General features: G+C 46.9%; 1 protein-coding gene across 4 annotated transcripts in view; it reads right to left on the bottom strand.

The window, feature by feature from the left end:
• The window catches only part of TACC2 (transforming acidic coiled-coil containing protein 2), a 231,036-nt gene that overhangs the window by 136,980 nt on the left and 76,619 nt on the right, over positions 1-17,437 (bottom strand). For all 4 annotated transcript variants that reach the window (XM_052661039.1, XM_052661041.1, XM_052661042.1 and 1 more), the window contains exon 6: positions 17,197-17,310. In XM_052661039.1, coding sequence (XP_052516999.1) covers positions 17,197-17,310 — 114 coding nt within the window. The remainder of the gene's footprint in view (positions 1-17,196; positions 17,311-17,437) is intronic.

Here is a 17,437-nt window from a genome sequence, read left to right as displayed (position 1 = left end):
GCAGGGAAGCCTGCTGTGCTGCAGGCAGTCCATAGGGTCACAAAGAGTCAGGCATGACTTGGCAACTGAACGACAACAGCGAACACTGTTTTCTTGTATTGGGTTATCTGTTACTTGAAGCCAAAAGCATCCTGAAAAGGCTGTCAACTGTGACACTGCGAAGCACTCAGTTACAAAAAAGAATGTAAAACCACAACGCAAATCAAAGATCCTTTGCCAACAGGGTTCTCTAACAAAAGAAGAATCAGTGCCTAGGAAATATCCCCAGCCCTGTCCACCAAGCAGTGCCCTGTTCTGTGTTTGCAGCTTCCTTTACACTCTGTTGGGGCAACAATATTTTGTTTTAGATGAGAAGTGACAAGCCAAGTGAAAAATGGGAAGCCAAGCTAGCAGACTATGCCCAAATTGGCCTGATATGTACATTATATCATGAGCTAATCAAATATTCACTGAGCACTGTCGCAAGTGCAGAAGGGGGTCGTAAAACTTTGTAAGACAGGACTCTGCCTGTCCAGACAGACTCATGTTGGAGGGGCAAGAAGCAAGAGTATGGGATCAAGAACACTGGCAGACACCAGGTGTAGTCAGTGTTCAGATTAAGAAGAACGGAGAGTACAGTGTGTGTATAAGAAGTTATTCAGGAGACTGAAAGGACCCTTCAGCCCTTCCGATTCTATTCATTCTGTTTTACTTGTATCTGCCCCACTGGGCCAACGGCACCTCCCTAGTCTGCCAAGGGCACGATTTCATACATGAAGCAACTTGGGAAGCAAAGCCAGAGACTGGAAACATGCAAGGCTGGCTGGTCAACTGATGGGGAATATGTGATGCTGAAGGGCGGAGGCCAAACTCCCCCTCTGCAAAGAACACACTAGCTCCCTGCTGGGGGTGTGAGTCGAAATGGAAGTTCCTATATCTGACTTGTGGACGGCACCCACATGGAAGGCTGGCTACAGCAAACTGTCTTCAGAGAATCCTAGGGCTTCCACTCAGGGCACCCACACGTGGCCCGACAGGACAAACTCTCCTAACTCGAGGGGTTTCCTTCAGTCTTTGAAAATCAGGTACTAAGGACCGACTGCATTCCTGGCCCTGTACCAAGTCAGAAGCCTCATGGTCCCTTGCCCACTTCTGTAGATGGCTGATGGAAAGGTTGCCACATGACAGAAACATGAAAGCAATGTTTAAATCCGCCTTGGAAGAGGTCTGGGGAGGTTTACCAGATGAGGAAATATTTGAGTTTTATAGGGTAAGGAGGTGTTTCCACAGTCAAGTTTCTTATATGAGGATATTTTTAATAGTTATAGTTATACATTTAAAGCATATTAGGGAAAAGTTATTCGTGTGCCAAACCTGTAACTTCACTGACATCACCTAAAACAAAACTAGCGCAATATGTTGAAATAAAAAAGTGAATCAATGTAAAGAAAAACAGTAAGTAGATAATAATACAACTGGTATACAGACGTGGTAAAAAGTCTTGAAAGTGGTACCGGGGAGACACACACTGATGAAACACTGAGCCAAAAAGAGGTAAATGGACTTGGAGAAGAGAAGTAGAATGTGCTGGGCAGTGGGGATGAAATCTGCTCTTGAGTATAACCAGGAACTGGCTGTGATAAGGAGGCACGGGATTAAGTCATTCAACAAGTATTTCTCGGCGGGCACTTTCTAGGAGCAGGGAGATAGGAGTGAACAGAAGAGACAACGTATCTGCCCTTGTAGAGAACACCTTCTCAGTTCGGTCGCTCAGTCATGTCCAACTCTTTGCAACCCCATGGACTGCAGCACGCCAGGCCTCCCTGTCCATCACCAACTCCCAGAGTTTACTCAAAGTCATGTCCATTGACTCGGTGATGCCATCCAACTATCTCATCCTCTGTCATCCCCTTCTCCTCCTGCCTTCAATCTCTCCCAGCATCAGGGTCTTTTCAAATGAGTCAGCTCTTCGCATCAGGTGGCCAAAGTATTGGAGTTTCAGCTTCAACATCAATCCTTCCAATGAACAGCCAGGACTGATCGCCTTTAGGATGGACTGGTTGGATCTCCTTGCAGTCCAAGGGACTCTCGAGAGTCTTCTCCAACACCACACTTCAAAAGCATCAATTCTTCTGCACTCAGCTTTCTTTATAGTCCAACTCTCACATCCATACATGACCACCGGAAAAACCATAGCCTTGACTAGACGGACCTTTGTTGGCAAAGTAATGTCTCTGCTTTTTAATACTTTCTAGATAAGTACTAATGGCCATCTACATTAATTAACAAATGAGAGGCAAAGACAATTAGGGCCGTGTGCGTTGTAATCCTTTAATGCTGTCTCTTGGACCAGACTGTCAGCTCAAGGGCAGAAAAATGAGACTTCCTATGCCCACCGGCAGCAGTGCTGACACGCAGCCAAGTGCTTGTCGCCCACCATCCTTCTGCGCGGCTGGCAGACTCCCCCACTGCAGGGCCAGACCCCCCCAGCCCTCCCTACTGCCCGGACTTCCCTGTTCCCTGAGGCCCTTCTCCAGCATGGCAACGTCTCAGTTCAGTTCAGTCCAGTTCAGTCGCTCAGTCGTGTCCAACTCTTTGTGACCCCATGGACTGTGGCACGCCAGGCCTCCCTGTCCATCACCAACTCCTGGAGTTTACTCAAACTCACGTTCATTGAGTCAGTGACGTCATTCAATCATCTCATCTTCTGTCATCCCCTTCTCCTGCCCTCAATCTTTCCCAGCATCAGGATCTTTCCAAATGACTCAGCTTTTTGCATCAGGTGGCCAAAGTATTGGAGTTTCAGCTTCAACATCAGTCCTTCCAATGAACAGCCAGGACTGATCTCCTTTAGGATGGACTGGTTGGATCTCAAGAGTCTTCTCCAACACCATAGTTCAAAAGCATCAATTCTTCGGCACTCAGCTTTCTTTATTGTCCAACTCTCACATCCATACGTGACTACTGGAAAAACCATAGCCTTGACTAGATGGACCTTTGTTGGCAAAGTAATGTCTCTGCTTTTTAAATGTCTCAGGGCTTCATCCAACGACCAGAAACCCAAACTGAAAGGGCATTTTCACCTAGAAGATTATCCTGTCATCTGCCAGCTTTGAAGGGTGACACAATGCCACCCATGAGACAGTGTGCACTCTACTGTCCCCACTCCATTATCAGATCACGAAAACCAAAAAGGCAATTGAAAAAACCTGTTTGAAATGACCGCTCTAATATTGGCTGACATTTCTGAGCATTTGCTACCCAGCCAGCACTCTGCTAAGGGGCTTCCATCTCTCTTCCGACTTCATTCTCACATGGCCCTGTGTGGTGGGCACTGCTATTCTCCTTTGCAAAGGAAGAAACAGACTTGGAGTGGTGATGTCTCTTACCCAAGGTCACCCCAAGCAAAGCCAGGTTCACGCAGAGGCTGTGTGTCTACGAACCCAAACTCCTAACCCATCCACAGTGACAGACAGCTAGCTTCAGGTTATTTTTATATACTCTGAACAACGTCAGCAAAGGAATATGCCATGAGGAACACAGGACCAGTGCCTGGCTCGAGCATGAGAGTTCAGCTCTCACACTAATAATATAAGATCCACTTCTGGGAAAAAAAAAAAATTTTTTTAGAAGGAATCCCTGCTTTGGGCTTCTGAGCTACATCCTCACATTCTATGAATGGCTGTCCAGGCAGGGAGTTACGTTTCTGAACTGCAGCCCAGCAAAATGTAGTTGTAAGCACAAAGTGAAACACTGGATTCAGGCCTTCAAAAATTCAGCCATAGCCTCCACCCATGCTAAGATGAAATATCAGCCTGCACCCGAAATCTACGCAGAAAAAGGGTGGGGGCAGTTCCATGTGACTTCTGAGCCTCATCCAGGATTTCTAGACATGGCTTTGGAATTTTCCTTGAGTGCACACGAAGCCCACTTTACACAAGGGTCTGCATCGCTTGAACATGTACTCAGCTGTACCTGTATTTGAATTTGACCTAATCCTAATTTTAAGTAAGTCTGACTAAATATAAAGCAAGCCCTGACTGCTATACCACCTTGCTGGGCAGAAAAGCAATCTTCCCTGGAAGTCAGAGTCGGATGTCTTTGTCACATCAAGGCCATGGTTGAAAACAGAGTATTTGATGAAAAAAGCACAGCTGAACAGGCTCCAAGGTGATGCCGAGGCTGTTGGTCTAAGGAACCACACCTTGCAGCGGTTCTCCAAGGGCAGTTTTGCCCACTGGGGACATTTGGAGCAGGAGTACCTGGGGGCATTTTTGACTGTCATGACTTGGGGGATGCGACTGGCATCCAGGGCTGCCAGACAGCCTACTATGTGCAGGACGACCCTCTCCATCAGTTACCCAGCTAAGTGCTGGGAAGTAGTGCTGAAGATCAGAAACTCTGCCTAGAGCACCTAGCCTTGACCTTCATGGAAGAGGCCCTCAGTCTGAGTGAATGAAAAAATGAATGAATGTATGATTTATAAGTACAATCATTTTGTTATTGTGTTACTGAACTAACCTGGCCAGTAGGCCTGGATTTCTCTTCTGAGGGAAGCATCAAAAAGACACACCCTCTATCTGCTGGACAATACACAACCAACCTACAAACATCTGTTGAAGACCTACTATGTGCAGTCCGTTGCACTAAAAACTCGGACCCTGTCCTCAAAGACCTTATCCTCAAACGGGGACAGACCTGCTTTGGGCGCTTGCCTGTGCCAGCCCCAAGCTAGCACTTGCCATACACCATCACATGATCCTCTGGAGGGTGGTACTAACTTTATACCCATTGTACAGATGAGGAAACTGAGGCCTCAAGAGAGCAAGTAACCTCATCGAAGTCCTAGAGTGAATAAGTGACCAATTTGAACCTGTATCTGCCCAGTTCAAAACATCTAATCTCTTCTGCAAAAGATGAAATCCTATACAAATTATAACACATTTGCTTTGTCTTAAAACTGTGGTCAGGCTACAGGAAGAACTCTTGATGCTTAGGCAGGGCAGGAGTAGGGGCACTCCTGGGGCACTGGAGAATGGGAAGTCTCCATAGGCACCACATTTGCCTGATCGTCTATGGTCTCAGGAGAAGGAGGTTCCCCAGAGGGCGGTGATGGAGGGGGAGGGGCAAAGCAGGCAGAGGGCTCACCCAGGGATGAGTCTGGCCAGCATCTCTCAGCCACACTGGAGTTCCTGCCTCTAATGCTTTTTAATGTCTGCCTTCCCCTGGTGGCTAAGACTCTGCCATGCAATGCAGGAGACGTGGGTTTGACCTCTGGTCAGGGAACTAAGATCCCGCATGCCATGAGCAACTAAACCCACACACCACAACTAGAATCTGTGTACCTCAGTGAAAGATCCCACATGCTACACTAAGATCCAGAGCAGCCAAATAAATAATTTTTTTTTAAGTCTGGACTTGCCTCTGCATTTACACATTCCTCCAATTCTTATACCAAAAAAAAAGAGATTTAGAAGAGAAAATATAAAATGCCCTTCATGAACCTTGCAGAGCCAGTGGCTTTTCAGGACTGCCGGGAAGAAGTAGGAAGGGGTAACACTTTTCCATTTGGGGCAGTTATAGTTTCCGAACACAAAATGCAAAACCAGTTTCTGAAAAGCAAAACTGTCCTCCCCCACATCGCCCCCATGCAGGACTACTTCTGCAGAATAGTTTCTCTCCACTGAAGATCAAAGAGGAACCAAAGAAGAGGTATAAACAGCAAGTCAACAGGGAGTCTGGTGGCTTCTAATATAAACTTCCCATCTTCATGCAAAAACAAAACTAGACCCTGCAGTGATCATTAAGAGTGTTTTATCTTCCAAGGATTCATGGCTCAACTGTTTGTGAAGAAACCTGACACAGACTGTGGTATCCTCTGAGAGTTTCCTCAGTAAACTGCTCACACAGACACACTGGGACAGAAGGCGAGATCTCAAGTTTCAGCACATCTCTCTCCTGAGTTAACTCTAATCAGACTCTAATCTAACTTCCCTCCCCACCAGTATCTGCACACTCCCCAAATCATAGCAAATTAGAGAATCTGTGAGCCCCTGTCCAACCAGCTTCTCACAGTGGTTTTCCTGCAATCCTACAGCAAATGCTACTGGCCACAAGCAAAGGAAAGCCAGGGTCAGCAGAGCACAGAGGCTGCAGTTTAACTCATTTTGCAAAACAGCTGGAGCAAGCCTGCATGTGCAGGCTCAGTAGTAAAATATTCCCCTGCCAATGCAGGGAACACAGGTTCGATCCCTGGTCCGGGAAGATCCCACGTGCCGTGGAGAAACTGAGTCCATGTGTCACAGCTACAGAAGCCAAGGCGCCTAGAGCTCATTCTCTGCGAAAGAGAAGCCCCACAGTGAGAAACCCAAGCATCACAACGGAGAGAGGCCCCGCTTGCCACAACTGAAGACAGCCTGCACAGCCCACAAAGACCCAGAACAGCCAAAAATAAATAAATACATAAAATTATTTTTAAAGGACTGCATATGTAGCTTTCTCAGATACAACTAGAGGACAAAATAACTTTAGAACGCTGCCACCACCTCCAGAAAACCTTCTATAATGCCAGTTCATACCAGGCGCACCTGGGGTGCTTGTTGTGTAGAGGAAAGGGGGTGCCTGCTCATTAGAGCACCAGTGGGTTTGTTGGAAAGAGTGCTGGTCTCGAGGCCAGAAGAACTGCATCCAGTATAGGTCAGTAGTCCCCCGACAAGCTGTGTGGGCCGTAAGGAAGTCACACATCCTCTCGAGGTCTCAAGTTTCTCATCTGTAGAATGAGGAGCCCGAAGATCCTTCTGGTCCAGATGTTTCATGACTATGAACACCTGAGATGTGTGGGTGGCACTCGTCTCCAAGGGTGAGCATCCTGCTAAGGGCCTAAGGGACTGTCTGCCCCAGACACTCTTCATAGGTGGGCCCCCCTGAAAGGCAGTCTGGCCTAAACTGAGACTTCAAGCCCAAGGTTGGCACTCTCCCTGCATCCAAAATTCTCACTTTCTGACAACTCTGGCTGTGCCCATTTAAATACCAGCTGCTTGGTCATCTGCCAGGAAGGGGTCTCCTTCACCAGCTACTGTGCTACAGCATCTGGCAGGCAGGCAGGGCCAGACAGCTTTCATCCCTGCCCCTTCCTCTGGGAGGTTTTGGATGGGCCAGCTGCGCCAAACGTCATGCCAGACAGCAGGGCAATTTGCCCCATAAGATGCACTCCGAGCCTGCGTTCCTCCGGTGCAGGCCCAGCCGGGCTCCCACACACAGGCACTCCCTCCCTGCCACAAATGTTAGGTTTCAGCCTCTTTGCAGCCACTCTTGGCAAGAGGTTAACCCCAAAGCCCTAGTTTTCTCAAGGCAGAGAACCTTTCCCCATATGTGCCTGCAGGCTTGCATTGCATCAAATACAACATTGCAACACTGAGGCCACCCCAGTGGGGAGGCTACAGGCCACAGGATGGGAGGTAGCTTTAGAAGGTAATGACACCTTCTGAAGAATCCAGTTATTAGTTGCTCAGTTGTGTCTGACTCTTTGTGACCCCATGGACTGTAGCTCGCCAGGCTCCTCTGTCCATGGGATTCTCCAGGCAAGAGTATTGGAGTGGGTCGCCATGCCCTCCTCCAGGGGATCTTCCCGACCTAGGGATTGAACCTGGGTCTCCGGCATTGCCAGCAGATTCTTTACCATCTGAGCCACCAAGGAAGCCCCATTATCACAGTAATAATGAGAGTAATAAAAATTACCCCTTATATGTAAGTGCTTACTGCATGCCAGGCAGGAACTCTACTAAGCTTTTAACACACATGTAATCTCCCTAATATCTCTCTGTGGTGGCAGCTAGTATTATATACATTTTACAGATGAGGAAACTGAGGCGTAGAGTAGCTAAGGAATTTAAGAGGAACTGAAGAGTCTAATGGCAGTGTCAGAAGTTAGACCCAGCCATCTGCCTCCAGAGTCTCATTTGACCTGGTTTTCCAGGACAAAAAGCCTCCAACTGATAGTGAGCTGGGATGAATTATTCAGCAAGGGCTTACGGAGTGCCCACTGTGCGCCAGGCAGAGTATCAGGTGCTGGGTAACCAAGAGCTACATCTGCAAGTCTAACCTTCCCAAAGAAACAAGATCATGACTTCTTCTCCTAGCGAGAGGCTGAGGTCCACTCTTTACAGAGATGACCACTGCCGTGTGTTTGAGCAAACATTTCTAGATGGAGAATTCAGGCTTATGACACCCACCTCCTGACCTGTCTCAGAGGACACTGAGGCCCAGGGAGGGAAAGGAAGGGCTGTCTGTTGGTGAAGGCACGAAGGCACACGTAAGCGGACAGGAGCTGGTGAGCCACCCGACCCCTTGGGACGAAGGCTGCTGAGCACTGGGCTGGGAGTCAACAGACCACGCGCATCACTCCCTGGCAGTGTGTCTGCCCACCAACTGCCCACCTACTGAGCCACCCCAGCCCTCTTTCCAAGGGAGGACTGCCCAGTGTCCTGGCTCTTCCCTATCACGGGACGCTCTGGCTTCCCTCCTAAGCCACCAGCCTGGTGCACGCTTGCTGGAGGACTGAGCCGGCTGTGGGGGTGGACCTGCCTGCCGAGGCCCCCGCAGCCCAGGGACCTTGCCTATGGCTCTGCGGTCACAGCTCCTGGCTATGGAGGGCTGGCTTGTGCAGGCTACTCTGCGTCTTGCCTCCTCTAAACCCGTTTAAACTTCCTTTAAGCCCCGGGAGACGTCAGTGGCCCACTGACCCAAGAAGCAGCTGAGACTGGTGCAGTGACCTAATCGCCCAACACGGTCCAAGATGGGGGAGGGATTTCAACTCCAGGACCTAAGGCTTCCCTCTCTCGGCCTCTGGTCCCTCTTCCTTCGCCCTCCACACTCACCTCTCGGGGGCCCAGCTTCCTTCCACTTACAGGTGCTCCTGGCCTGAGGACTCAGCGCTGACTGCGTCCCCTGCGCACTGCGGTCCTCTCTCGCCCAGCCCGCCCACTCCAGGACACAGCCGTCCCCCCTCCCCTGAGGGTTTGCTTCCCAAACACCCTCTGACCGCCTTACAAAAGGAAAAGGCATTACAAGTCTCAGTAATCAGACCTGTTCCAGCGCCTTCCCTGGAAACAGAGAAACACTTGCGCACCTCGGAGTCAGCAGGCTGCTAAAATATTTAATGCTGGATGACTTAACAGGCCTGAGAAGAAACGGAGGCTGAAATGCAGTTAGCTGGGGTCACCGGCCCTGCACACCCCACAGGAAGCCTCTTTTCCATGCTGCCAGTTTCTAGGGACAGATGGCAACTGGCAATCCATTCTCTGCTCTGGACCCATGTCAGCTCCCTACGAGCCTGGAGGGGCATCCCTGTAGGTGCAGCCAGTGGGGATGGGTGATCACAAAGGGTTCCAGATTAAGTGTTTGAAACCAGTTGATTGGATTACCTGAGCCCCCTTACCAGGCCTGGGCGTGAGGTTGCACTGGCTAAGCCCAAGGCCTCTGGTCAGCCCAGTGGTGAACCTCCTTGGTTCAGGAGCCAGGGAGATGCCTCCTGCTGATCCGTGTTGTCAGGCACATGTCCCATGAATACACCCCAGTCTCCACTCTGGAGACACAGCGGCCTGGCTTTCCCACTGGCAGAGCCGGGGGGAGGCAGTGAGGAGGGACCCAGCACTCACTGGACACCACCAGGGATCTGAGCCTTGTAAGCGCTTCACCCAGAAACTCTCAAAATCCACACTGCTGGCGGGGATGACTCATCTCTTATGTATACGAGATGAAACTATGTCTTCAGGTTGGGCTGTGCCATGCAGAATCCCACATGGCTATTTCAATTTCAGTTTTAATTAATGAAAGTTGGGACTTCCCTGGTAGTCCAGTGGCTAAGACTTCACCTTCCAAGGTGGGGGTGCAAATCAAAACAGAAGAAATATTGTAATGAAGTCAATAAAGGTTTTAAAAATAGTCCACATAAAAAAAAATCAATAAAAAATTAGTCACAGTTAATTCAGTTCCTCTGAGACCCTGAAGCCACGTCACCCTGAAACGGACCCCAGGTTTTCAAGTGGCCTCATTTTAGGTATGTAATGTCCACATGTGACTAGTGGCTGCCTTACTGGATACTGGAGACACAGAATACTTCCATCATCATAGAAAGTTCCAGTGGACAGCATGTTTCAGAGTAACATCCCCAAGATTCCTTCTGGCTAATATTACTGATCAGAGATCCAAAAATGGATTCGATGTCTGAAGACCTCTCCAGAAGAGAGACTCCAGTTCTGACTCTAACTCTCATTAGCCCACTGACCTTGGGCAAGCCATGTCACCTGTCCCAGCATCTTCTTCCTCCTCTACAGAAGAAGGGCACAGATGGTACCTACGAAGGCTCAAGGTGAGGATGAAATACGATGCTGGATGTAGAAGTACTTTGGCTCAAGGGAGGAATAAGTAAAAAGGAACTTACACTGAGCAGTACTTATTTTGTGTTGGGCACTCTAAATAAAGTGGCTCATTGAATCCTAGGTTCTATATGCCCCCACTTTACAGGTAAGTAAACAGGTTCATCAAAGGTGATGCCCCCAAAGTCAGAGAACTAGAACTTGAGCAGTAACTTAATTGTAAACCTCAAGGCAGAAGCTGGTCTCACACCATAGAACTCAATTCTACAGTCTTCTCGCTAAAGCCTAGAAGCAGGTTCGGGGTGGAGTTGCTGAGAAGAACAGCCCCCTCCTCCAGGGCAAGTCACTGGGTCAGCTCAGCTGTCCAGGGGGCAGGCCTGCCATCGGAGGTCAGATTCTGTTAGGTGCTCCCTTCCCTATTCCCAGTCTCGGCAAGAATGCACCCGAATTTCCTCCAGATAGCCAGCTAGAGTCTAAAATATCCATTTCTCAAACACGGCTGCTGAAACAAACCTGAATCCCCGTCTAACAGAGTGGCGGTAATGAGAGGTTCCAGGAAGAAAAGAGGGTCGGTCTGGGCACATTAATTTGGAAAATCACCACCTTGCCCTGAAATTGGCCCGGAATCTCAAGTGGCTCTTCCCCCACTCAGATCCACATAACACAGGCCTCAGAGCAGAGAGGCCCAGAAACCCAGAAGGGCGGGAAGCCAAGGCGTTGGGTCCCATCAGAGGCTCCTGGAGGCAGAGTCAGCCCCTGGCCTCTGAAGAGGCTGCTGCCTTCGGTGCAGGTGTCTCCTAACCCAGCTTTCCACGGCGACTTGGCGTTTTTCCAAAGGATGGGTTCACCTCTTTAAAAAATCGCTTTAATTATGGAACACAAAACCTTCAGAACATAAAGGCGGAATTTTAAAAGGTCCTTTGACTTTTATAATACGATGGTTCACAATGATTGAAGCTGTTGATCGTAATATAAGCCCGCATCATTTGTAGAGTCGTTAGTTCTGTGTTGCTTTGAACCATTAACAAGCCCCCGTGAGCTGGCAGCATTAGTGGGGCTCCCATATGACAGAGACACACAGAAGCAGAGGCACGTACAGTCTCACCCAGTCTCACATTTCCCGCTCCCTGCAGGGTCTGTTCCCATTTCATTTGGAGACCTCGGGCATTTTCTTTGTTTGCTAGATTTTCGAGATGTATTTTTTAATAAATACATTAAAAATGAGAATAATAGTTACCATTTGTATTTTACACTTAACATATAGCAGGCATTATACTAGATTGCTTTGAAAACATTCCATTTTAATCTTAATTCCAACCCTAATGGGGAAGGGGGGAATTTTCCCATTTTATAGATTTGGAAACTGAGGACTGAAAAGTCAAGCAGCTTCTCCAGGCATCACACAGCCAGGAAGAGGTTGCTGGGATATGAACCCTGTGTCTTACTCTATCATCTCCTATTTGGGAAGAAAACTGCTCCAAGGGAATGAAGTGTCAGTGTAGCTCTGTAATAGCCCTGTAATAGCCCAAAACTTCTCAAAAGCAAGTTTAAAATAGTCCAAGCAACATAATATACAATCAAACCCAGAAGGATGGGGGTGGGGATGGGATGGGTCTGTTGTCCTGGCTTTATCTGCTAGGCTTGCTAGCTTCTTTTCTTTTCCTTAATTTATATGACTATAGCCCTCTTCAAAACCTTATTCTTAAACTTGAAAACATGGTGTCACAGCTGCTAATTTTAGAAAGAAGAGGAAAGAGAAGGAAGATACCGACAGAGTAGGAAGAAGGGTGGCAACCCACTCCAGCCCCGCCTTCAGGTCCAGCCTGGGCCTCCTGGGCAAGAGGCCGGCTGGACCTTGCTGGTCCCTCCCTCCGCTCCTCAACCAACTGCCCCTTGTGGTTGAGCCTAGGTGTACTCAAAGACCTAAGCATCTGGGAATCATTAATTCTCTCAAAAGCACTAGTAATTGAAAATGATACCTTTCCAGCCATTTCCTCAAATGGAAGAAAAGAGAGACCCCTTGAAATAAATATTCAGCAAAAGCAAGCTGGTGATGTCCACAATGGATTCAGAGCTACACATCTGATCATCAGTGGCGTGAAAGCAAAATGGCAAATTCTAATAATAGACTTTCCATCCCCTGAAGACAGTTGGATGGATACAAAGTCAAAATCATTCAAGCGTCTTCTGTAGAACATTCTAAAAATAAAATCTATGAGTTCCAGAATCTTCCACAAGGAGGGACCACACGATGTATACAGAAATCCACAGCCAAGCTGTCTGTCATCGCCTATTTCTCAGAGATGGGTGCATACCCCTTAGGTGGAGGTGAGCAAAGCCACAGGATACCCACAGCACATGCGCCAGCAGGCCCAATCTGACTTCAAAAGATGGGAAATAAAGCAGCAAAATATCTGCTCCCTGCATCTATATACAAATGAGATTGGGTTTTCAAATGATCCTGTCACCAAGATGGAAAAGAGACACTTCTGAGGTACTGAGTCTGATCTGTGGGATCAGCTCTAACCAAGTCAAAAGAATCTCCAAATTTCAGTAGATTCAACAGAACTGTGTCACCCGATAACCAAGAGAGTAGAAAATTTGGTTTTGACTTGCTTCTTCTCATGGCAACTCAAAGTATTATTTTTATGTTGAAATACAATACAATATACAATAAAAAACACACAAAGTTTTACAATAAAATGCAATCTCAAAATTTTTCAACTTGAAGCAGATCGTTGTGGGCAGTAAATTCCCTCTCCTCTGCCACGAAGACATTTCAACAAAGAAGTTAGTTCTGGAAAAGAAAGACGGCCAGGCTGGAACCTCAACCCCAGGAAGACGAACACTGGCCACGCAGTTCACTGCATGAGAAAAGCCTGTCCCACAGAATTGCAAAGAGAAAACCTAAGCTCTGCCTGGGCCGGAACGCACCATGATTGCATCTGATCACTTATCCTGGCCCTCACTGCAACTCAGGGAGGCAATTACAGCTTTGACCTCCCCATTCTACAGATGGACAAACAGATTAGACATGAAACCAGTAAGGGACACAGCTGGGTGTGAACCCAAACTCCACCACCACCCAGCTCCTGGTAGCATCTGCCATAGTGTGACCACACAACCTCCCCCAGGCTGCTGCCAAATTCACCTTCACATGCAGCATCTGCCATTCCCAGGGCACACACGCCTGACTTTAGCCGGACTTTCTCTGAGGCCCGCTCGGATCCACAGCACAGCTCCCTCAGGGTAAAAGGTCCACTGGAGCTACTGAGCTTCCCCCCAAGGCAAAGAAGCATTCCTAGCACTGGTGTTAAAGTAGGAATGAAGTTGCTGGGCTGAGAGAGGAGAGCCTTTGGGGGTCCCGTGGGAAGGCTTGGCCTTATGGATCATTCGATGACTCTGAGAGCTCTGGGAGGAGCTGGGGTGTCCCAGGCAGCAGCCACTCACCATATGGAACCGTTGAGGGCTTGATATGTGATCAGTCCAAACGGAGGTGTGCTGTGGACATGAAATACACCCCAGCATGCAGAGACTTCATACACAAATAAGAATGCAGAATACCAAGTTAATAATTTGTATATTGATTGCATGTTGAAGTGATAGTATCTGTCATATATTGGGTTTTGTTGTTGTTGTTTAGTTGGTAAGACATGCCTGACTCTTTTGCAACCCCATGGACAGTAGCCTGCCAGGCTCCTCTGTCCATGGGGTTTCCTGGACAATAATATAGAGTGGGTTGCCATTTCTTTCTCCAGGGGACCTTCCCAACCCAGGGATCACACCTCAATCTCCTGAATTGGCAGGCAAGTTCTCTACTGAGCCCCAGGGAAGTCTATGTGTTGTGTTACTGAATATGTATTATTAAAATTAATTTTAATATTTCAATTTTAATTTAATATTAATTAAAATTTTAATAAATTCTATTTGTTTTGAATATGGCTACTAGAAAATTTAAGATTATATTTGCAGCTTATGTGCTCTTTCAATTGGATAGAGCTGGTCTGTACCTTCTGGAGACCTTTGATTGTCTATTGAGTATAAAGTAGGCTCTGTTGTGGTCCATTTGCTCAGATGTGGCTGTCCCTGTAACTGCCCTCGAGGCAGGGGAGCCAGAGGTCATCCCAACTGGAATTCTTTCTGGAAATCCTCAGCCAATGGGAGAGTAGCAGGCCTTTTTCCTAAGAACCCAAAGCACAGGAAAGGTGAGCCCTCTTCCATCCTCATTTCCTTCAAGGACCAGAGCAAAGCTGATCTAAATAGATCCAAATGATCTAAATAGAAGTAGACCATGGGTTGGAAAGATACCCCTGGAGGAGGAAATGACAACCCTCTCCAGTATGCTTGATTGGAAAATCCCATGGACAAAGGAGCCTGACGGACTACAGTCCATGGGATCTCAAAGAATCAGACACCACCGAGCATGCAAGGCCACACAGGTCACAAATGCAAGTCACAAATGCAAAAGCCACTTAGTAATGTTTAAATGTTGGTAGCCAAGTAAAAACAAGAAAAAAATATGAAAATAATTTCAATAACATTATAACCTAAAACATCCAAAATATTACCATTTTAACATGCAATATAAAAATTATTAATGATGTTTCTTGTTTTTTGTTTTTTTTTTTGGTCACACTATGCAGCTTGTGGGATCCTAGTTCAAAGTGCAGAGTCCTAACCACTGGACCACCAGGGAATTCCCTGTATTCTTTGCTTCACACTGAGAGAGCCAACCCTTAGGTAGGTTGATAAGGAGTCCGGGGCCCTCAAGCAGGAAGGGGTCCAGGAAGAGAAAAGGACAAACTTTTTCCCCTATATTCCTTAGCCTTAGTCACATAAGATGTTATTTTCTTTAAGCCCAGAGCTAATGATTAAACAATAAAACAAAAGATGTAGGTTGTGGGAATGGGTCTGGTAAGACTTTTCCTCGTGATGTCTATGTCCGAAACTTTCTCTGTCTCTTTTTATACTTTAATAAAACTCTCCTACACAAAAGCTCTTGAGTGATCAAGCCTGGTCCCCGGTCCCGAAGCTAAATCTTCTTCAGAGATCACGAATCCGACACCATTCACCATAAGCTATCAACACTAAATCTTCAACATCTGAGATGTGTTTTACCCTCACAGTGCATCTCCGAACACATGTGACCAGGGCTGCCAAAATGAACGACACAACTCGAGAATCTGAAAGTCTATCACCCAACAAATCCTCAACCAGACCAAAGTGCACAGAACACCCATTATATTGAGGTCAATATCTACTGCTCTGTAAATTATAAGTCATACACTTTGAGCCACTTAAGATTTATGTCTGCAAAGAGTTCTGATGGCAGCAGGAAAAAAAGGACTCTGCGAATTTAAACAGAAAGAAAAAAAACCAATGGATGAAACTACCCTAACATAATGTGCGTTTGTGCACACACTAACATCATAAATACCAGCAATCATGAGGTGTTGGGGCTGTGGATTTTTCTCTTTTTCCTTATACTTTTCTACACCTTACACATATCTAGTGTTCATTTAGAAATTATAATTTTAAAATTAAAAGTGATTAGAACATCGAGTCATGAAATATTTATTGGATGACTATATGCCTGGTCCTAAGACCTTCTTGTTCTCCAGGAAGGATGATAAAACATCCAGGGACTGAGAAAGAGCTAATATAACATATGTGGGGAGAGGAAGGGGAGGATTTTTCAAGTTAGACATCTTTTCCTATACTTTTACTGGGAATGTCAAAAATACATATGAGCAGGAGTTGTGGGGAATTTTGTGCGAAGTCAGCAGCAGAGACAAGTGTCCAGTGCAGATTAAACTTGGATCTGTCTTGGCAACAGGGCTTGCAACTCTGTTGGCCCAGAGTTATGAGAGTTGCCCTCGTTTGGATGGCAAGGCAGTTGGGTGGAAGTGCTCAGACTTGAAAAACAGGTGATCATGCATTCTTTTGGCGTGTGCAAAATATGCATCAATTCATTTACAAAATGGCTGCAGCTGTTTGGCAGGATACTCTGGGCTAGCCACAGGTACTAATTTAAAATCCAACCCCGCCTCACTCACATGAGCATGTGCCTGTGTGTGTGTGCACACACATGTATACACACACACACACACAGAACTCTGGAGGAGCCAAAGAGCTACGGATGCTGCAAAGCTTGTTCAGAATGTGTCTATGCCCAAAGCACCTCCCTCTCCCCTGAAGGATGTCATTTCCCAGCAGCAGCTGGTGCCCAGCCACGGGTGGCATTTCACTTAGGAAAGAACAGGCAGGTACCCTGCAAAGTGTGAAGGTCTGGGATTCCTTGTTGCATCTGTCATTTGTCCTCCTCCCTAGGGGGCATGACTGCTGTTGGTGATTAGACATTCCTGTTCAAGATTAAATCAGACTTGAACCTATTTACCTCAAAAGGTAATGAACTAGATTAGGAGGTGTCAGGCTTGGAGAGTTGGGAGATGTGGGGCGTGTTGTCTAAGGGGTGCAGGGTTTCTTGGAGGGGATGACAATGTTCTAAAATTGACTACAGAGTTGAGAACTGCACAACTCTGTGAATATATTAAAAGCCACTGACTTGTATGCCTTAAATGAACAAATGAGATGGTATGTGAATTACATCTCAATAAAGATGTTAAGAAAAACAAAGATAAGCTCAGATGTGAAAACAATTCCTTTATACAAGCAATGGAGATCATAGTTATCTCAGGCACTGTGTAAAGAATCAGAACGGCGAGGTACATCTTTCTTAGATTAAGACGCATACATTTTAGTACTATCCTTTGCAAAACATCCAGCATGTCTCTGCCAAAGGAAGGCAGGGTTCTCCAAAGGCTGATGCCTTTTCACTGACCTTTCTGCTCCTCCCGCACTGCTGGCATCATCTGAAATAACCTCGTCCGTGATGTCTGGAGCATCCTTCTCAGGAACCAAAGGTAACGTAGATGGGCCAGCCTTGGGGATCTTTCTGGGATAATGTAAAGAAAGCAATACATCTCAGAAAGGGCATTTCTCTCCATGTCCTATTGAAAACCCCTTTTCCCAGTTTAAGCTTTAAGTGGCTACTTCAGGAAAATCTCTAGAAAAAAAAAATT

The sequence above is a fragment of the Budorcas taxicolor genome, chromosome 23 (assembly GCF_023091745.1).
Source record: "Budorcas taxicolor isolate Tak-1 chromosome 23, Takin1.1, whole genome shotgun sequence".
NCBI lineage: Eukaryota > Metazoa > Chordata > Mammalia > Artiodactyla > Bovidae > Budorcas > Budorcas taxicolor.
Note: the sequence above shows the minus strand (reverse complement) of the source record. Positions and strands in the feature narration are given on the sequence as shown.